The 21999-nt window shown below is 38.3% G+C and overlaps 1 protein-coding gene across 9 annotated transcripts in view; it reads left to right on the plus strand.

Annotated features, from left to right (window-relative positions):
* The window catches only part of R3HDM1 (R3H domain containing 1), a 130448-nt gene extending 109027 nt beyond the window's left edge, over positions 1 to 21421 (plus strand). For all 9 annotated transcript variants that reach the window (XM_036079097.2, XM_036079119.2, XM_078070732.1 and 6 more), the window contains 6 exons: positions 3226 to 3329; positions 5549 to 5721; positions 13274 to 13418; positions 18694 to 18776; positions 19248 to 19332; positions 20067 to 21421. In XM_036079097.2, coding sequence (XP_035934990.1) covers positions 3226 to 3329; positions 5549 to 5721; positions 13274 to 13418; positions 18694 to 18776; positions 19248 to 19332; positions 20067 to 20428 — 952 coding nt within the window. In that variant the 3' untranslated portion in view covers positions 20429 to 21421. The remainder of the gene's footprint in view (positions 1 to 3225; positions 3330 to 5548; positions 5722 to 13273; positions 13419 to 18693; positions 18777 to 19247; positions 19333 to 20066) is intronic.
* The last annotated feature ends 578 nt before the right edge of the window (positions 21422 to 21999 follow it).

Below are 21999 nucleotides of genomic sequence, written 5' to 3' on the forward strand. Positions count from 1 at the left end.
AAGCTTGGGACCAAATGGATTCATGGGATTGATGTTTTATTTTCCTGTTCAGTGGTAGTGTCTGAATTTCAAGAACTAGGCGTGGTGTTTTGCTTTAAAGTCCCCTTTCTGGGGCACCTGGCTTGGCTCAGTCGGTTGAGCATTTGCCTTCGGCTCAGGTCATGATCCCAGCATCCTGGATCGAGTCCCATGTCGGGCTCCGTGCTCGACAGAGAATCTGCTACTCCCTCTCCCTCTTCTTGTGCTCTCTCTCTCTCTGTCAAATAAATAAATAAAAATCTTTAAAATAAAATAAAAAATTAAAAGTACCCTTTCTGTTTATACCCTGTCTTCTAAAGGAGAAATTTTTGAAATTACTACAAAACGGTTTTTCCTTTTTGATATATTATTTAAATATTTGTAGTTTTAAAGTGAGAGTGTTATTTAAAAAGCTGACTCTTTTGCTTTTCTTTTTCTTTCTAACCTATTCTAGTTCTGCCTTTGTAAAAGACAAAATAGATGGTAATTGAAAATAGACCATTTAAGAAATTTAAGAGAGAGATTCATTGCCCAGTCTATATCCCTTGAAGTGTCTTCATGTCTTTTGGAGGAGATCAGTTAGTCTTGGAACTCAGTTTTATAATTCATTTACCTAAGGGATAATCTAGGACTACAAAACCAATTTATACTAACTATATAAAACTAAAACCCACTAAACTGGTAAAGTGAATGGCGATTTGTAGTTTAGTAGGTTGGGATATATCACTCATCTCAGTGACCTGAATATTCTTATTCCTATTCTGGGTGGCTTCCTGTCACTCATATGCTTCAGAACTTGGATAAGCCATTAGAAGGTGCTTAGTGAACAAGATCAGGGTGAGGGGTCCTGTATGGCCCAAGGGGGCATGTATCCCAATTAGAACAGAACCTAAAAATCCTTCCATCCTATGGTGAAACTTTCTGTTCTCCTGGTAGCAGCATGTTTACAAACCATGTCTTGGGCTGTGTTATTTCCACAGCTTAGCTAAGACTCATAATGCATCCCAATCATAATTAATATCAATTTCAGGAAGTACTGTTTTTACATTTTGTCATACGGTCCCAAATCACCTTTTGTGAAATCCTCCCTTTACAGCCCTTTCTTTTTCCTTTTTATTGAACCACAATGAGTTACTGCCACTAAAAAATAAAACTTTATGAATTTTTAGTAATTGGAGAATTGTCAGCCTAATTTAGAGAAACATTTTTAACTTTTTATTATAGAAATTCTTCAATGCACATAAATGTAAAGTGCACTGAACCCCCATGTACCCGTAACTTCTACAGTTATTAACTAATGACCCATCTGTTTTCCTCTAAAGCTCTATTTCACCCTCTTCCCATATGATTTTAAATAAATTCAGATATCATGGCATTTCAATCATGAGTATTTCAGTTTAGGAATACCTGAAAGTTGTTTTTTTTTTTTTAACCCACAGAACTACACTTCTGCATGTTAAAAATTGTAATCGTTAACTTCTTAGTTATATCAAATATCTAGTTAGCATTTTTATTTCCAACTACCCTACAAATATTGCTTATGTTTTTACACATTTGTCTTTTTGAGTGTCCCATAGTGTGAATTTTACTGATTGTGTCATGGTGTTGAACACATCTTCCTATAGTCTTTATAATAATTCAGTAGTTGGATCTAACATATTTTTAATGCAAAAAGTTGTTAAAGCTAGATTAAGAAATTACACTATGTAAGGAAAGTTTTTTTAAATGATGAAAAAAGACTGGTAACTAATGGGGTTTTATATATAAATTAAGACTGATTACTTGAGGGGTGCCTGGCTGGCTCAGTCAGTGGAGCATGCAATTCTTGATGTTGGAGTTGTGAGTTCAAGCCCCACATTGGGTGTAGAGATTACTTTAAAAAAAAAAAATATTCTGATTACTTGAGAATTCTCAGAAAGAACTAATAGTATCACTCTCTAATTTGAAACTATTTTCCTCAGGACGCCTGGGTGGCTCAGTAGTTAAGTGTCTGCCTTCGGCTCAGGTCATGATCCCAGGGTCCTGGGATCAAGCCCTGCATCGGGCTCCCTGCTCCGCGGGAAGCCTGCTTCTGCCTCTCCCACTCCCCCTACTTGTGTTCCCTCTCTCGCTGTCAAATAAATAAATATAATCTTAAAAAAAAAAAAAAGGAAAGAAACTATTTTCCTCAAAGAATTTGCTAAACAGAGAAAACTTTAAAGACACATTGTGACAGATTCCATGTTAGTTTGAGTCTCAAAGATTAACTTGAAAAATAAAGAAAAGGGGTGCCTGGGTGACTCAGTCTGTTAAGCATCTGCCTTCAGCTCAGGACATGATCCTGGGGTCCTGGGATCGAGTCCCATGTGGGGCTCCCTGCTCGGCAGGGAGTCTACTTCTCCCTCTGCCTCTCCCCTCTACTCCTGCTCTCTCTCTTTCTCAAATAAAATCTTTTTAAAAAGAAAAATACAGGAAAAACTGAATAGTTTTATACTAGCAGCCTTTAATTTTGTCAGTATTTATGTTAGAATATGTCAGAATTATGTTTTACTATTTCCTTTATTCTTAGTACATATTTTAAGCAATAAAACAGGGGCACCTGGGTGGCTCAGTTGGCTAAGCATCTGCCTTCAGCTCAGGTCATGATCTCAGGATCCTGGGATCAAGGCCCAAGTTGGGCTCCCTGCTGAGCAGAGAGTCTCCTTCTCCATCTCCCTCTGCTGCTCTCCCTGCTTGTGTGCTCTCTCTCTCTCTGTCAAATAAATAAATCTTTTTTTAAAAAAGGCAGTAAAACATTTTTCTCTTGAGTCTCATTGTTGTCAAACTGTGTATCTTTTCTAAAATATAGCTTAGTGAGATCCAAGTAAGTTAATTTTTCATTTTGTAAAGTTAGTGAGTTATTTTTCTTCTTTTTAAAATAATTATTTGAATAATAAAAAAAAGTCTTATTTAGAATTAAGTTGTAAAGGAGTAAGAGCAATGAAATTAGGAGTGGTGTTTCCTGATTTTAAAAAAAATCAGTATTACTGTCATAACATAGATTTTTGTCCAAAAAGTAATTGTTCATAACTCTTAGAGAATAAAGGTAGATTTTATTTTTACTCCTAATCAATTTGAAAAATAATTTCATTTAAATAAATTTGTAGGTTTGTTCTTTCAAAGAATCTTTACAGTCCTCTCCATCTCACTGTGCTGTGTTTTTGTGTTTGTCTGATTTTTCCCCCATAGCTCATCAGTAGGTTACTTGCCACATCCAGGATCAGAACAAGTACAGTTTCCTCGAACTACTTCACCATGCAATTCCCAGCAGCTTCAAAGCCACCAGTGTGCAGGTATGAATATAATTGGAAAATAGGTAATGGTTTGTCCACTTGAGAAATTAAGTTCCTTAGGCATTTCTCAAATGCGGTTTTCAACTTGTTATGTGCTGAGATATAGCCAAGATATTTAGGGTGCTTTGCAAATTCAGAGCTAACAGTTCCCGTCCGCTCCTTCCTTTTCTGCTGTTATTACTCCCACACTGCTATTCTGTTTCTCTTCCTCAGACTCTCCTTCCTTCCCTGCCTCATAAACATTGATGTTCTCTGGGATCATCTCCTTACTCTTCATGCTCTTCCTAGCGGATGCATCTATCTCCAAGGCTTCAACAACTGTTTTTTGCCAGCGCCTCTCAAATCTTCTTTTGGCTGAGAAGAGGCAGATAGCCAACTGCCTACTGGGCATCCCTACCTGGTTGTGCCAGAGGCACTTTAGATTTAATACTCCTCCCTCTTCCTGCATCCCTTACGTCATCTTCTCTCTAGGGACCAAAAAGTTTTCAAAGTCGTAATCACCTCTCTTCTTTCTCTCCTTTCACATTCGTGATGCCACCATTCCTTCAAATATCATGCCTTCTTTCCTTCCCCACTGCCACCGTTCTTGGTCAGTCTTTTCACATCTTATTTGCAGCAATCTCCTGAGTATTTTGCTGGTTTCATGTTTCCCCCACACCCAGCTTCCCACCTCCCCAACACACACACACACACACACACACACACACACACACACACACACACACACTGTTCAAGAAATACTTTCCTGAAACAAAAGTCTCTTTATGTCATTCCTCTGAATCAGGAATGTGCATGGATTCTCTGTCTAAACTCCCTAGCAAGTAAGCCTCCTATTTATATTTACATGTTCAAGTCAAACAGAACTGTGTTTCGAGAAAGTACCATGCTTTTTTATGCCAAAGACACTTTTGTACCTGTTCCTCCCTCTGCCTGAAATGCCCATCCACCATTATTTGCCAAAATCCTGCTCGTGCTTAAGGTTTGACTCAAAAATCACCTCTTCTACAAAGGCTTCCCTAGCACTTAAAATAGAGTTTGTTTCTTCTTTTTTTGGCTTCTGTAGTGTCTTAATCCTTTATCATGATGCCATATTTTATTATAATGATTTATTGACATATGTAAATCTCTGAGAAACAGAGAAACAGTAAATGATTATCAAATAAATGGCTAATAGTGTGCATCCAGCATGGCTGCTGTTGTTGAGGAGAACTTTGAGGTGTCCCTAAGCAGTCAGCCCTCTGTGGTTTGCCTCGCTGGTCAGCCTGGCTCTACTTCTAGGGAACTGGAAACTACCATTTTGGTTACTGCAGTGAGAACTAAGGCCCTCGAGTCATAAGAATCCTACCTTACCTTACGCTGAAGGGGTGGGTGGCAGGAAACATACATGCCTAATACTAGTAGTGCTGCAGTCTAATACACAAGAGAAATAAATCAGATAAGGAGACAGATAAAATAGACTGTTTATCTCTGCTATACACTTAACAAGTGTTTGTGCATGCATGTGATCAGTACAACTTTTTAAAGTTAGCCAAAGAGGGGCGCCTGGGTGGCTCAGTCGTTAAGCGTCTGCCTTCGGCTCAGGTCATGATCCCAGGGTCCTGGGATCGAGCCACGCATCAGGCTCCCCGCTCAGCGGGAAGCCTGCTTCTCCCTCTCACACTCCCGCTGCTCTCTTGCTCTGTCTCTCTCTGTCAAATAAATAAAATCTTTAAAATAAATAAAGTTAGCCAAGGAAGTCTTTGCTGCTGGTCCAGATGAGAACTTGTAATAAAAGAGGTTAAATGATTTTCCCAGAGTCCTAGAACATTTCAGAGTACTAAAATTGTGCTTTCTGATTCCCACATCCCAAACTTTTTCTTCTCTGTGTATTTAATGCCAGTGTTAAAATTAGTTTATTTTTTAAATTAATCACTTTTATAGATAATGTCTCAATTATGCTACTCTCTACTAGGTCCGGTAGTAGGTAATTGGACTTCCCTGAGTAACTGTGGAACTGTGTTATTTTTAGAATAAGATGTTTAGGCCTACAGAGTCCCATTTTAATGCCTTTTTAAACACAAATGCTTGTAGCATGAAGCTCTAGGGCTTAAATCTGGCTCGCATATATGATAGTAAAGTTTTGGTCAGAAGTGTAAAATTATTGCCATTTTCTTAGTGTTTAAAGATACCAGCTAGTTGGTAAAGTATACTGATTGCAGTGTCCCAACTCTAATTTCCAGCTGTGCCACCTCCGCCCCCTGGTGGAGGAATGGTGATGATGCAGCTCAATGTACCAAACAATCCACAATCTCGTGCCCACTCACCCCCACAATGGAAACAAAACAAATATTACTGTGATCACCAGAGAGGGCAGAAGTGTGTGGAATTTAGCAATGTAGACAATATTGTTCAGGTAAGATGCTTCTTTTGTTTATTATAATTTATAACTTTCTACATTTTAGACACATGTGATAGACCTTATAAGGCTTGACTTTGAATTTGAAATCCTCTCAGATTAGTAAAGAAGTTTGAACATTCTCTATATCCACACTATTTCTTTCAATATGTAAATATTATTTTTCAACTTTTGCATATTCAAAATATTTTTAATTTAAAAAAATCAGAAGATATACTAGATCTAAAATTTGATTTAAAAAAATTAAGTCATTTTCCTACCTTTTCCATATGAACTATTAGTGTAACCAGAAGGTTGATGCGAGAACATTCTTTATTGTAGAAGAAATACAGTTAATAAATGTAAAAGCAATGGTGGACTTTTTGGAATTTCACTAAAATAATGGATCAAAGAAAATCATCAGCACACGTCAGGAACATTAGAAAAAGGTTTATGGGGGAATTTAAAATGGATAGATTAGGCAGACAACACATGAAGCAACTGATCAATTATAAGATCACTAAAAAGTGGGTCAACCAAATATTACTTGCCTCCTAATGTAGTGTGGAAGGAAGTACACAGCATCAGTTATAATGTACTCTTATCAAAAACACGGAGCCTGAATCGAACCAAGCCTCTAAATCTAGCTATTAATTTACAGAAAATATAGGAAGGGGGAAAAAAACAACTTATACCATGGAATATTTTACTGGACAAATTGGCCTCATTTCTTTAAAAAAAAAAAATAGCATTTTGAAATGAAGGGTGAGTCTTTCATAGATTAAAAGATACTCAGTTGTTATAATCAGATAAAACATGCACATCTTCCTTGGATTTTGAACACTCAGAAGACATTTTTCAGCATAGAGAGGATATTTAAATATGTTAATTTTGTTAGTATGAGAATCATGTTTTGATTTTTTTTTTAGAAAATAATAGTTCCTGGGGCGCCTGGGTGGCTCATTTGGTTGGGCATCTGACTCTTGATGTCAGCTGAGGTCTTGTTCTCAGAGTCATGAGTTCAAGCCCCACATTGGGCTCCACACTGGATGTGGAGCCTACTTAAAAAAAAGTAGTTCCATTAGATAAAAATATTTATATATTAAAATATTTGCAAGTGAAATGCTGTGATATCTGAGATTTGCTTAAAACTCTTTAGGGGGAACAAAGCAGGGGAAAACACAGTCAAAGTTGGGTGATGGGTCCATGGAAGTTCATTATGTTCATATACATTGGGTGTAGAGATTACTTAAAAAAAACTAAAATAACATCCCGAGAGAAAATATTAATAAATAAATATTTTTTAAAGATGAACTGAATAAGGGGCGCCTGGGTAGCTCAGTCATTAAGCGTCTGCCTTCGGCTCAGGTCATGATCCCAGGGTCCTGGGATCGAGCCCCACATCGGGCTCCCTGCTCTGCGGGGAGCCTGCTTCTCCCTCTCCCCTCCCCCTGCTGGTGTTCCCTCTCTCGCTGGTTTCTCTCTGTCAAATAAATAAATAAAATCTTTTAAAAAAAAGATGAACTGAATAAATATTTCAATGCACATGACAAAATCAGAATAAAAAGGGCAAAGATCAATTTATAGGCTAGCTCACAAAATAAAATGAAAATATAAAAATATTTTTATCTATATTGGGGAAATTTAGGAAGACTAAAATTTGCAGTGTTGGCAGAGATGTCCAGTTACAAACTCTCTTGTACATTCTTGATGATACTACAAATTGATAGAACTCTTCTTGGAGGCAGTTTGATGACATTTTTGAAAATGTAGAAGGCACATAGCAATTCAACACCAAAACCACAAACAATCCAATTAAAAATTGGGCAGAGGACTTCAATAGACATTTTTCCAAAGAAGACATACAGATGGCCAACAGATACATGAAAAGATGTTCAATATCACTCATCAGGGAAATGCAAATCGAAACCACAATGAGATATCACTTTACACCTATCAGAATGGCTAAAATCAAGAAGACAAGAAATAGCAAGTGTTGACAAGGATGTAGAGGAAAAGGAACCCTCATGCACTGTTGGTGGGAATGCAAACTGGTATAGCCACTGTGGAAAACAGTTTGGACTTCCCTCAAAAAATTAAAAATAGAAATACCATGTGATGTAATAATTCTACTGGGTATTTATCCAAAGAAAATGGGAACACTAATTCAAGAAAATTTAAGCAGCCCTGCATTTATTTCAGAATTGTTTACAATAGCCAAGATATGGAAGCAACCTAACTGTACAATGATAGATGAATGGATAAGGAAGGTGTGGTATATATAAACAATGGAGTATTACTCAACCATTAAAAAGGATAAGATCTTGCCATTTGCATCAGCATGGATGGACCTAGAGAGTATTATGCTAAATTAAATAAGTCAGACTGAGAAAGACAAATACCATATGATTTCACTCATATGTGGTATCTAAAAAACAAAACAAATGAATAAACAAAAAGCAGAGTCAGACCTATAAATACATAGAACAAACTGATGGTTGCCAGAGGGATGGGAGGATGGGGAAGTGGACATAATAGATGAAGGGGAGTGGGAGATACAGGCGATACATTCATATGGAATGCATAAGTCATGGGGATGAAACATTCATCATAAGGAATATAGTCAGTGATAATTGTAATAGCATTGTGTGGTGTCAGATGGTAGCTATACTTGTGGTGAGTATAGCATAATATATAGAGAAGTTGAGTCACTGTGTTGTACACTGGAAACTAATGTAACTGTCAACTGTACTCAAATTAAAAAAAAAAATTAATGTAGAAGGTACATAGCCTTTGATCCACAAATTTACTTCTAGAACTTTGTCCAATAAAAACTGTGGAACAAGCATATAAGAATACGTGTACACGGATATTTCTTTCTTACCTGTTGTAACCTTGAAAAGCTAAAAATATCTTGATATTCAACAGTGGATAACCGATTAAATAAATTACTATGCCATTTAGGAAAATATCTTAAGTGTAGGTACTAAGAAGAATGGGATATACCTACTACCCAAATGGTAGTTTCTAAATACCATTCTCCAAACTAAAAGCAACCAGGGCTCCTTAGTGGAATGACTGTTGCCAGGGTTCATTCAGGGAAAAGTACAAGATGATTCTGGAACATGTTGCTGTGCCAGCAGGTAATGAAGTACTTAAAGGATGATGGAGATGTGTCAAGGGACACAGGACCAGGCTTGAATACTTTAGGAATAAAATAAGAAATGAATGATCACCCATAAAATAAAATAGAACCCATGAGTCCTTACTGATATAAATGAATGAATGGGGAAAAAGTGAAGCTCTTCTTTACAGTAAAATGTGAACTGTAAAAAATAGAAAGAATGATAGAATTAGAAAATCACCACCTGCAAACCACCAGGCAAGAATCATCACTGGAGGAGAGAGGATTCTAGGAAAATGGCAGAGTAGAAGCATCAGGAGTCTCTCCCTCCACCTAGAAATAATTGCACTGGTAGAATCTGTCTGATATAACAATTTTGGAGCTCTAGAATCTATTGAAGGCTTGCAACTGCCAGGAAAAGCTTGGGTGATAAATTGTAATTAAATTCAGTCAAATTCGGCTTTTAGCCCAGTAGCAGCTACCTTTCCTTAGCTCCGCCCCCAGACAGGCAACTGTGCACGTTGTTACTAGAGCAGCTTACAGGAGTCAGGGTGGGCAAAAAGGACCGTGTCCTCCAAATACAAAGGATTTGTGTTCTCATCATGGGTCTCTGCTTCTGATCACAGAGGTGTAGACAAAGGGGCAGTAATCACTGTTGGTGCACCTCCCCACATTGTTGCAAATCTCTTCCCCTGACACTTCTAGGGGACTTAAAGGGACAAAACCCTGTTTTTCCTCCCTTCATTGTTCTCTTGGAATCCATTTTGGGAGCCACACAGTAAGCCTAGGACATTCAAAAGCAACTGAATATATAGGGCACATGCCAGGGAAAGGCACAGGCCAAACCCTGAGAAGACCTCAAGGTTATACCTCAGGCCGATCTTTGGCACAGAGACAGGCTGCAACAGTCAATAAACAAAAACCATAACAGCAACAACAAAACACAACAAACCCTGGGAAGGGGGGGAGAATCTGATTTCCAGTTACCACATTGTTAGATCCAAATGTCCAATTTTCAACAAAGAGTCACAAGGCATGCAAAGAAACAGGACAGTATGGCCCATGCAAGGGAAGAAAAAAGAAGTCAACATAAAATTGTCCCTGAAAAAGACCTGATGACACATCTCCTGGACAAAGACCTTAAAACAGCTGTCTTCAGGTTGCTCAAAGAACTACAGAAAGATACGGAAAAAGACAAGAAAACAATATATGAACAAAATTGAAATATCATTAAAGAGATAGAAAACCTAAAAAGAAGCCAAAAAGAAATTCTGGAGCTGAAAATACAATAACTGAAATGAAAAGTTCAGTGAAGGAAGTCAGTGGCAGATATGAGCAGGCTGAAGAGAGAATCAGAGAACTTGAAGACAAGACAGTGGAAATGATCAAGTCCGAGGAACAGACAGAAAAAATAATGAATAAATGTGAACAGAGCCTAAGGGACCTGTGGAACACCATCAAGTTGACCAACATACATGTAGTGGTTGTCCCAAAAGGAGAAGAGAAATATTTGCAGAAATAATGGTTGGAAACATACCAAATTTGATAAAAGACGTGAATATAAACATCAAGCAGCTTGACAAATTCCAGGTAAGAACTGCCAAAATACCCACAGTGAAATACAATATAATCAGTCTCAAAAAATAAAGACAGAATATTAAAAGCAGCAGGAAAGAAACAACTTGACACATTTAAAAGATCCTCAGAAAGATTATCAGCAGATTTCTCATCAGAAACTGGAGGCCAGAGGCAGCAGACCAGTATATTCAAAGTGTTAAAAGAAAAAAAAAAATGTTAACCAAGAATCCCATACCTGGCAAAACTGCCCTTCAAAAGTGAGGTAGAAATTAAAATCCCCAGATAAACAAAAGCTGAGACCTACACTGCAAGAAATTCTCAAAGGAGTCCTGCGGAGTGAAATAGAACACTAGACAGTAAGACAAAGCTATACGAAGAAATACAGTTCTCAATTAAGTTAAACACATGAGCAGTTATAAAAGCTGGTTGTACCAATGGTCCATAACTCTACTTTTTGCTTTCTACATAATTTAAGAGACTAATGCACTTAAAGGAATTACTGGTTTATGTTTTGGGGCACACAATGTATAAAGATGTGGTTTTATGACATCAGCAACCAAAGGGGTGGGAACAGAGCCGTAAAGGAGCAGAGTTTTTGTATATTATTGAAGTTAGACTGGTATAAATTCAAATTAGAGTGTTGTGACTTTAGGATGTTAGGTGTAATACCCAAGGTAAACCACACCCCCCCCCAAAAAAAAAACCTAGGGAATATATACAGAAGGAAATGAGTAAGGAATTTAAACATTTTACTACAAAAAATGGAGTAAACACAGAAGAAGACAGTAATGCAAGAAACGAAGGGTGGGGAGGAAGCTGGAAGGCATATAGAAAACAAAGCAAAATGACAAAGGTAAGTCCTTCTTTATCAGTAGTTCTTTTAACTGTAAAGACAGAGATTGGCAGAGTGGTTAAAAACACCCGATCTAACTATATGCTGTCTACGAGATTCACTTTAGGTCCAAAAACACAAATCAATTGAAAATGAAAGGATGCAAAAAGATATTTCATGAAAATAGTAACCAAAAGAGAATAGGGGTTATTATTGCTAATATTAAACAAAGTAAGTCTCTAGATCCAAAAAATTTTCAAGATACAGAAGTTCAATACAGCAAGAAGATAAAATAGTTATAAACCTGATTATATTAACCTAATAATTACTTACCTGATAACAGACTGTCACATAATAGTTGGAAACTTTAATGCCCTACTCTCAATAAGGGATACCACAACCAGGCAAGAGGTAAGTAAGGAAATGGAAAGCTTAAACACAACAAACCAACTAGATCCAACAGAGGTGTAGAGAACACTCTCCCTGACAACAGCAACATTTATACTCTTCCTGTGTACATGGGACATATTCTTGGATAGACTGTCTATATGTTAGGCCGCAAGTTAAATCTCAGTAGATTTTAAAGGGTACATATCAGCCAACATTGTACTGGCAGTCCTACCTAGAGCAATTAGTCAAGAAAAAGAAATAAAAGGCATCCAAATTGGAAAGGAAGAAGTAAAATTCTCTGTTTACAGAAAATATGATCTCCCCCTAAGACACTTAAAACGAGAAAAGAAAAAATAATAACTTCACAACAAAGAAACCTGGCAGACACCACCTTAACCAAGTGATGGAAGTAAATATCACCAGGACTGTGTTGACACGTGGACCTCAAGTTCCCTCTCCTGATGCATTGAGAAGGACACATCGTCCCTTCTCTAGTAGTCCTTACCCAAATGTGCACTGTGAATTTGGGCATGAGGAAGCAGCAGGCAAACCCAAATTGAGGGACATTCTACAAAATAACTGATCTTCAAAATGACCTTCAAAAATGTCAAAGTCATGAGAGAGAAAAAAGACTAAGTCTGTGTTCCCAATTTAAAAGAAAAAGGAAAAAGGAGGACCTGGGTGGTTCAGTCAATTAAGCATCCAACTCTTGATTTCAGCTCAGGTCTTGATCTCAGGGTTGTGAGTTCAAGCCCCAAGCTACTTAAAAAAAAAAAAAAAGTTGAAAGAGACATAACAACTAAATGCACCATTTGATTCTGGACTAAAAAGGGAGATTTTTTTTTTCTTTTTTTTTTTTGTTATAAAGTATGTTAGTGGGACAATTGGTGAAATTTGAATAAATTCTATAGATTACATAATATTGCTGTGTTGTTAATTGCCTGATTTTGATAATTCTTTGATAATTCTAAGGACTTTTCTTAGAAGCATCTTTATTTCAAGTGTTCTTAAACACTCCACTACATACAGAGTAGAATCACTTTTATTTAGATTTTGATGATCCTACTCTGGTTAATTATATAGGAGAATGTCCTTGTTTTTAGGGAAAAGACACTAAGTTATTTTGGGATGGGGGTATTGTAAGCAACTCATTCTCAAACGAAAAAAGTAACAGTATATACAGAGAGAGATAAAGATTCAAAAGTATGCAGAGAGAGATAAAAAATATAAGAAAATAACATTTGGGAAATCTGAGAATTCTTTGTACCATTTTTGGTAATTGTTCTTTAGGGATGAATTGTTTAAAAACAAAATGTTAAACAGTTACCATGACAAAAAGAATGAGATAAATGGATATTTTTTGTCATGGAAAAGTATCTACAATATTACTGTCCAGGTACAAAAGCAAGATTCAAAAATAGGGTGTATAGTCTACTTCCGTTTTTGTAAAACATAGACATATGGATACATATGCATAGAAACAATCTTCCAGTGTGTATCTTCAGAAGTTGAAAATTATAAATTTCTGTTTTAATTTTTTTAATAAATACATATTTGTAATCAGAAAAAAATAAGAAATTTGTCCAAAAGTTAATTTGCAAAGAGCATGACTAAAATGCTAACCTGCTTTTTTGATGTGATTACAGCACAGCCCTCAACTCAGTAGTCCCATTATTTCACCAGCTCAGTCGCCAGCACCAGCTCAGCTGACCACCCTCAAAACTGTCCGTCCCTCTGGACCACCCCTTTCCATCATACCTCAGTTTTCTAGACCTTTCGTTCCAGGGCAAGGTAAGTGCACGAAACTAGTCACAGCTTCAGAGGATTGTAGGGCATCCCCGCCCCTGGTGTTGAGTGGAATCACTGTATTGTACACCTGAAACTCTTACAACCCTGTATGTTAACTACACTGAAATTAAATTTTTTTAAAAAATTAAAAATTGAAGATAAAAGACATCCCTTCCCAATCACTTTGTGATTCCCCTTGGTACTGTTTTCAGTTCTCCACAGGACTGCATTTCTACCTCCACCCAGGCATATGTGTTTATTACCATATACTGTCCTAACCTTGATGTTTCATCACTAGTTAATAATTACTAGCTTAGTAACTACTTCCATTTAATAATTACTTATGTGATAGAGTTAAAATGACCATAATTTACTATCTTTAGACTCCATTTCTCTATAGTAGTAATAGGCAATGCTATAAATTTGTTTTTTATTTCTAATTTTTATATCAGAGTAGTATATGTCAAGAGGTTATTCAAAAGCGTATTCAGCAGTTACTGAGTCCTCACTGTGCCCTTGACATACAAAGATGAATAAGGTGAAGTCCTCACCCTCACTGACCCTCAGTCTAGTTGGAGGAACAGCAAATGGATGATTCTAAAATAATACGGAAAACATTAATTATATTTTCTGGAATTTATCCTAAGGATAATGCACACAACGATTTATCCACAGAAGAGTTTGGGTCTATAGCAGAAAAATGCAAAACAACCTAAATGTCCATCAGTAAGGATTAGATTTGGTTTATCTGTATAAGGAATACTATGCAGTTATCCACAAATCATTTTTAAAGAATCGTTAGAAGAAATATTCACAGTACAGTGAGTGATTTCAAAAAAACAGGTTACATAAAGAGGAGTGGGAGATACAAACTTCCAGTTATGGAATGAGTAAGTCCCAGGGATGGGGAGCGCAGCATAGGGGAATATACTCAGTTGTATTATAATGGTGACAGATGGTAGCCGCACTTGCGGTGAGCATAGCATAACGCATGAGTTGTGCAGTCACTGTGTTGTACACCTGAAACTAATGTGATATTGTGTGTCAACTATACTGCAATTTAAAAAGGCAGCACTTGGCTGGCTCAGTCTGTAGAGCATGTGACTCTTGATCTTGGGGTCATGAGTTTGAGCCCACATCGGGCATAGAGATTACTTAATTAAAAAAATGTTTTTAATTAAAAATAAAAGTTACGTGGGCATTTCAAAAAAGAAGATATACAAATGTCCAGCAAGCCTTTGAACAGGTGCGCAACATCATTCATTATTCATTAGGGAAAGGAATATTAAAATCCGAATGAGATATCACTTCGCCCCCACTAGAATGGCTATAATCAAAAAGATTAACACAACTGAATGTAGGTGAAGTTACAGAGCAACTAAAATTCTTGCACATTGGTGTAGAGGTGTAAAATTTTAAAACCACTTTAGAAAAAGATTTGAGTTTCTTACAAAGTTAATCACTTACCTTGCAATGCAGCAGTTCCACTCCTAGGTATTTACCCAAGAAATATGAAAACATGTCTATGCAGGCTTGTACCACAGCATATATAACAACCTATTTTATTATAATAGCCCAAACTGGACACGACCTAATGTCCACCAAACGGAGACTATTAGATAAACAAATTGTAATGTATCCTTAAAGTGGAATACTGCTCAACAATTTGAACAAAGCAAACTGACTGCAGTGACATCAATGAATCTCAGAGTCAGGTTAAGCAAAAAACAAGTCAGACACAAAAAAGAAGACCTACTATATGATTCTAATTAATTGAAATCCAGTTATAGGCAAACTAAGCTATGATGTTAGAAATCAGGTAGTAATGTGGATGGGATATTGAATTGACTGTGAAGGCGCTTGAGGGAACTTTTCAGGGGATGGAAACGTTCATTGTCTTTTTTGGGTTGTGATTACATGGACTTTTACAATTGTTAGAATTCATCAGACCCAACACCAAAGATACGCATTTTATTTTACGTAAATTATATCTCAATTTTTTAAAGACTTATAGGGGTGACTGGGTGGCTCAGTTGGTTAAGCATCTGCCTTCGGCTCAGGTTCCTCTGTCCCTCCCCCATCCCACTCATGCTCTCTCTCTCAAATAAATAAATAAAATCTTTAAAAAAAAAAGACTTATAAAATACACACATGTACATATGTGCAAGCACACATATGTAGAACAAAGACTGAAAAGATACATACCAAAATGTTAGAAGTGATAGAATTACCAGACAGGTTTTTATTTCCTCCTTTGTAATTCTGTTTCCAAATTTTCTACAAAGCCACATACCTTAAATTTAAACAGTATATGGCAATATAGTAATATTGGGATGCATGGTCTAGTATGAATGCCCCAAGAGGAGCACATAGCATGGCTTATAAGGAGGGGTCTTTGATTACTGCTGTCTACAGCTCATCTCCATATTTCAAAAGAATACTGCTCCATGATGTAAACTTAACTGACTTTCTTGAAACTGTTTTTTATGCATCTTCATGCTTCTCTGATCTCAACGTTAAGCCACCATGGCATATCTGCCCTTCAGATAGTGCTTGGGAAAGAGCAAGTGTGTCACAGGTGTGTCCTGCCAGGGAGCTGCCCTAGCACCTTCACACTGTTCATCTGAAAAGAGCTCCATGGAGTGGAGAGAAGTCTACACCTTGCTTTTTGTCTGTTAGGAAGCTTTCAGGAGAAGGGACGTATGGTTCCCTGAAGTGCTTTTCTAGCACCTATGCATAATCCCCCTCCAAATACAGAATGTACTGAATTGGGGAACTTATGGTTAAAAATAAAATGAGAAATTTTTTTTTTTAAGATTTTATTTGTTTATTTGACAGAGATAGAGAGCACAAGTAGACAGAGTGGCAGGCAGAGGGAGAGGGAGAAACAGGCTTCCCGCTGAGCAGGGAGCCGGACGTGGGGCTCGATCCCAGGACCCCAGGATTATGACCTGAGCCAAAGGCAGCCGCTTAACCGACTGAGCCATCCAGGCTCCCTGAGAAATTTTTTTTTTAAGATTTATTTATTTTAGAGAGAGAGTGCACATGTGTGAGCAGGGGCGGGAGGAAGAGGGAGACAGAATCCTCAAGCAGACTCCCTGCTGAGCATGGAGCCCGATGTAGGGCTCAATCCCTGGACCCTGAGATCAAGACCTGAGCCCAAATCAAGAGTCAGAAACAAGCAATCGAGCCACCCAGGCGTCCCTAAAATGAGAATATTAACAAATGAAAACATTATTCTCCAGGACAAGGTTTTTACCATCAGCATTTATTAATCCCTTTAAAGAGTGTTCAAGAGCAGACCCAAGACCTAAAGTATAAATATACCCATTGGTTAAGACTATAAAAATCTTTGTAATGGGCATTTGGCTGGCTTAGTTGAAAGAGCTTAACTCTTGACCTCAGGGTCATGAGTCCAAGCCCCACAATGGGTGTAGAGATTATTAAAAAAATAAATAAATAAATGAACTTTTTTTTTCCTTTTTTTTCTTTCTTTTTTTTTGAGAGGGAGACAGAGGTGGTGGGGAGTGACAGAGGGAGAGGGAGAGAGAATTTTTTTCCCCCAATGTCATTATCTTTTTTTTTAACTTTTTTAATTTAAATTTAATTAATTAACATATAATGTATTATTGGTTTCAGAGGTACAGGCCTGTGATTCATCAGTCTTATATAATATGCAGTGCTCATTACATCACGTCCCCTCCTTAATGTTCATCACCCAGTTACCCCATCCCACCACTCCCCTCCCCTCCAGCAACCCTCAGTTTGTTTCCTATGATTAAGATTCTCTTATGGTTTGTCTCCCTCTCTGGTTTTGTCTTGTTTTATTTTTTCCTCTCTTGAGAGAGAGAGAATCTTAAGCATGCGTGTGGAGCCCAATGCCGGGCTTGACCCTGAGATCATGATGTGAGCTGAAATCAAGAGTCGGATGTTTAGGGGCGCCTGGGTGGCTCAGTCGTTAACCGTCTGCCTTCAGCTCAGGTCATGATCCCAGGGTCCTGGGATCGAGCCCCGCTTCGGGCTCCCTGCTCAGAGGGAAGCCTGCTTCCCCCTCTCCCACTCCCCCTGCTTGTGTTCCCTCTCTCGCTGTCTCTCTCTCTGTCAAGTAAATAAATAATCTTAAAAAAAAAAAAAAGAGTCGGATGTTTAACCAACTGAGCCACCCAGGCTCCCCAAAATAAATGAACTTTTAAAAAAATGTTTGTGGGCACCTGGGTGGCTCAGTCGTTAAGCATCTGCCTTTGGCTCAGGTCATGATCCCAGGGTCCTGGGATCGAGTCCTGCATCGGGCTCCCTGCTCAGCGGGAAGCCTGCTTCTCCCTCTCCCACTCCCCCTGCTTGTGTTCCTGCTCTCACTGTCTCTCTCTCTGTCAAATAAATAAAATCTTTAATAAATAAATAAAAATAAATAAAAAATGTAATGAGTGTATATAAACGTATTCATGCATATATTTTTAGTAATTAATAGTGACTTTGGGGAGGGGAACCTGGCTGGCTCAATCAGAACATGCAACTCTTGATGTCGGGGTTGTGGGTTTGAGCCCCACATTGGGTGTAGAGATTACTGAAAAAAAAATTAAGAATACTTTTTTTAAAAAAGCAGTAACTTTGGGGAGATAGAGAGCTTAATGTTTTTCCAGGGTTTTTTCCTTCTCCTGAAATGTAAGTTATATCAATTTTTAATCATCATAGAAAATGTGGATTTTAGCATCTCAAGTGGGTGGAATGGGTATTACAGTTATTTTGAAGGATTTCATATCGAATGTTAAGGTAAATTAGGGAACTTTCTCTCCATCCTATCCCCTTTCCACCCAGTTCCCACCGCTTACCTTCCTTCATAGCCACTGTTAGTCATTATTCCTCTCATAAATTTACCCCAGCTCTTTAAAGGAAAAATGGAAAATTTTAATCCTTTTTTTTTTTTTAAAGATTTTATTTATTTATTTGACAGAGAGAGAAACACAGCAAGAGAGGGAACAAGCAGGGGCAGAGGGAGAGGGAGAAGCAGGCTTCCTGCAGAGCAGGGAGCCCGATGCGGGGCTCGATCCCAGGACACCGGGATCATGACCTGAGCCGAAGGCAGACGCCCAACAACTGAGCCACCCAGGCGCCACTTTTAATCCTTTTTAAAAATACGTCAGTACCTACATTTTTTTTATTCTACGAAATGTGTTTCCCCTAGTCATCTTAACTATTTTGGACAATTTAGAAAACTTTGGAAAGTACTTTGATAAATGAGCAGAGAACAATGTAAAAATGTTTTCTTCCTGACTTTCAGGAGATGCCAGATATCCGTTACTTGGCCAGCCTCTGCAGTACAACCCTCCTGCTGTTCTGCATGGACACATTCCAGCCCAACAGGTGTGAAAGCTAGCTGTCTGACGACCTAGGCTTTGTTGGCAGAACATCATACTTGGGTTGCAGAGAGTGTAGGGGGCCCTGGGCCCGCTCGTTGGCACTGCAAAGGGAGACCTGTGTGCCTCAGCCAGCTGATGTATCAGTGTCATCTGGCTGCATTGAGTGCGGGTCTGGCCCCACTGAGAACAGACAAAGGAGAAGGTGGTGTGCTGTTTGCCTGAGCAGTCATGCACTAGCACTCTCCAAAAGGGGGCAGAGGGTGGCTGGGGCGTCAGGGCACCCTTGCTTAAGAAAGACAAGTGACTGGTCATAGTGAGGGACAGAAATGCCATTGCCACAGGAGCCTCGGATTGGATTTTTTCTGCTGAAGTACAAAACCCAGACTGAGTATGTTTAGGTGTTAAGTGTCTAAATATTACAGTCACATTTTTCAGCACTATGAACCTTATTTCTCATCTGTTTGTGGGGTTTCAGGGTCAATCTGGCAACAGACATGGAAACCGAGGAAGGAAACAAGCTAAAAAAGCTGCATCCACTGACCTTGGTGCAGGAGAAGCAGGTATGTCCCTGAGAGGCAATTGGATGTGGTTCTGCAAACTGTTGGCCAGTTCAACAGTCTTTAAACATAAATGGGCTTTCCGCTTCATGAAGTCTTGCACAACCTTACAAGAAATTATGCCATCTGTAATGTAGGGCTCTTAAAATAGATTCTTTTAATTGTCTCATTTTCAGATTTCAGAGTACAGTAAGGTCAGGTGGATTTAGGAAGGATGAAGGGACCAAAGGAAAAAGTTACGTGTGAAAGGAACAGGTAGAATGACACTCTTTGCCTCCCTATTTTTGGAGAAAGGAAATAGTCCTTACACCCACGCAGAAATAGTCTGATGAACAAATAACTGCCTTTATTTGGCAGTTGGGCGTTCAGGTATGCACTCAACAGCCTTGGGTGGTTACAGCAAGTGCTCTTACGTTTATTTTACAATGGGAACAGGAAATTCAGGAAACAGCCCAAGATAACACACCTAACTTAGAGAATCCACTATACAATGCTGTGTTTTCTATGTACAACTGTCAGTCAAGACTGAGACGGGTAATTTAGTACCATTAGCTCTACACCCCCTGCCTTAGGGGTAAGTAGAAATGATTTAAAAGATGGCCATAATTATAGTTTTGTGGGTTTGAATGGTTTCACAAAAATCCCATTCATTTCTTATGTCGTATTTGGGTCTTCAGTACTTTTTGCCCACCATCTTGGTAACAGGGATTATTAATTCTACACCTTTTCCATTCTAGTTGTTGGGAAAGTCTTGGAAATTACTGAACTACCAGATGGAATAACTCGCATGGAAGCCGAGAAGCTTTTTGGGGAACTCTTTAAAATTGGCGCCAAGATCCGGTGGCTCCGGGACCCTCAATCCCAGCCCCAGCTGCGTCGTCACCCCCTCTGCTGTGGCAGCGGGGACAACACCGTCAACCCTGAACGCTCTAAACCCAGTGACTTGGCCTCCACATATACAGTCTTAGCCACATTCCCCTCCATTTCAGCTGCACAGAATGCATTGAAGAAACAAATTAACTCGGTTAACAAGTTTAAGCTGAGAACGAGCAAGAAGCACTATGACTTTCACATTCTGGAAAGGGCAAGTTCTCAGTAACAGAGCCACCTTGGACCCTTGGCCTTTATGATTCCCCTGTCCTCACCCATCTTTAATTGGCTTGGTATTTGGAGCTTCTGTTAACATGATAGAGACTCCTAGGACGTGTGGTCATGGCGTTATAGCTTTTGAAGACAGGCCAGTGATCCAGCAAAGGGTGAAAATTACACATTTCACCCCAAATGACTGTAGGAATCCACATCGGAATGATACAGAGTTAGCAGCTTTTTCTGAGGAAATGCTGTTCAAATGCCTCCTAACTTTTATAGTTATTTTGTTTTATATTTCTGAATTCTTGTATCAGATCCAAAGCTCTATTGTACAGCAAAGTCTTCTTCAAAATGATTACAACCAGTTGCAGCCTGTGTTTCTTTTTTGCAGCCAGCACAATGTGAGCCAACATAGAATCTGGAGGGAAAAGAATGCAGGAGTGGAATAACCAAGTCAAAGCCATGTACTATCTTTTGGGGGGGCTGGAGGGTACCTAAGGAGAGCCCACAAATGGAAGATTACTCTTCCCCTATATCTCTAAACATAGAAACAATTTTCAGAAAACGCAGAGCTCTCTCATAAGGTGTTTTCCTTATTCATTTAGGTAGTATGAACATTAGGTGTAAAGTAAATTATGTTCTTAACACTTCTTAATCAAACCACTTAGATTCAAAGGGGAATAGGAATCATTTTAGGCAAGAAAATACTTCCACTTTTTTTTTTTTTAAGTGTCCCTCTGATAACTAAATGCCACTTACTTTGCATTCCCCTCCTTGTGGATTTTTTTGTCACCTAAGGAAATGCATTTGATGAGTGCTGGAAACTTCTTAAGTGGTTTATAATTTGTTTTCATTGTTTGCAGCGGATCACTGGACATCAAAGATTCATTGCACTTATGAACAAGGAACTTTTTTTCAATTTCTGTGTAATTTGCAAGGCTGTACAATGTGTGCTGATGCAAGCCTTTTTCAGTTCAAGAGAATAAATGTTTACAAATATAGACCCATTTTGTCTTTTGTAAATTAAAAACACCTTTTTAAATGAGTATCAGTATTGGAGACTTAACCCGTCTTGAAGATTTCAATTTTAAATTTACAAAAGATGATAGACAGTAAAACCACTAGTTTTACGAAAGTCCTACAAAACATCGCTTTCTCGGTGGGAGTGATTGCTGTGGGTATGATTCATGTCATTTTGTTCTATCATAAAGTTAATACCAATTAATTAAAGACGGTTTTGAGTATGAATATACTTAAAGTCAGACAACTGAAAATAGAACATTATGTTTGTTTGGACAAAGAATCCGTGGTTTTAGCTAATATATTGAGCACCCCATTGTCCAGTTTAGCTCAAGTGCTTTATAGAAAGCTTTTTCCATTTGTTAGCCAAGCACAAACTGCTTGTGAAACCCAAAAGGTGGGAGTGTCTGCCATCTGCAACTTGCCTGGAGCCTGGTTTGCTTCCAGCCCAGACTACGGGTTTACTTTGCAACTCAAGATCAACAGGTGTTACCAGACTCTGGCGCAGATGCTCACTCACTCTAAAGCTTTTGCAAAGTCCCACTTGGTCTCAGGGAATCC

This window comes from Halichoerus grypus, chromosome 4 (assembly GCF_964656455.1).
Source record: "Halichoerus grypus chromosome 4, mHalGry1.hap1.1, whole genome shotgun sequence".
NCBI classification, from domain to species: Eukaryota; Metazoa; Chordata; class Mammalia; order Carnivora; family Phocidae; genus Halichoerus; species Halichoerus grypus.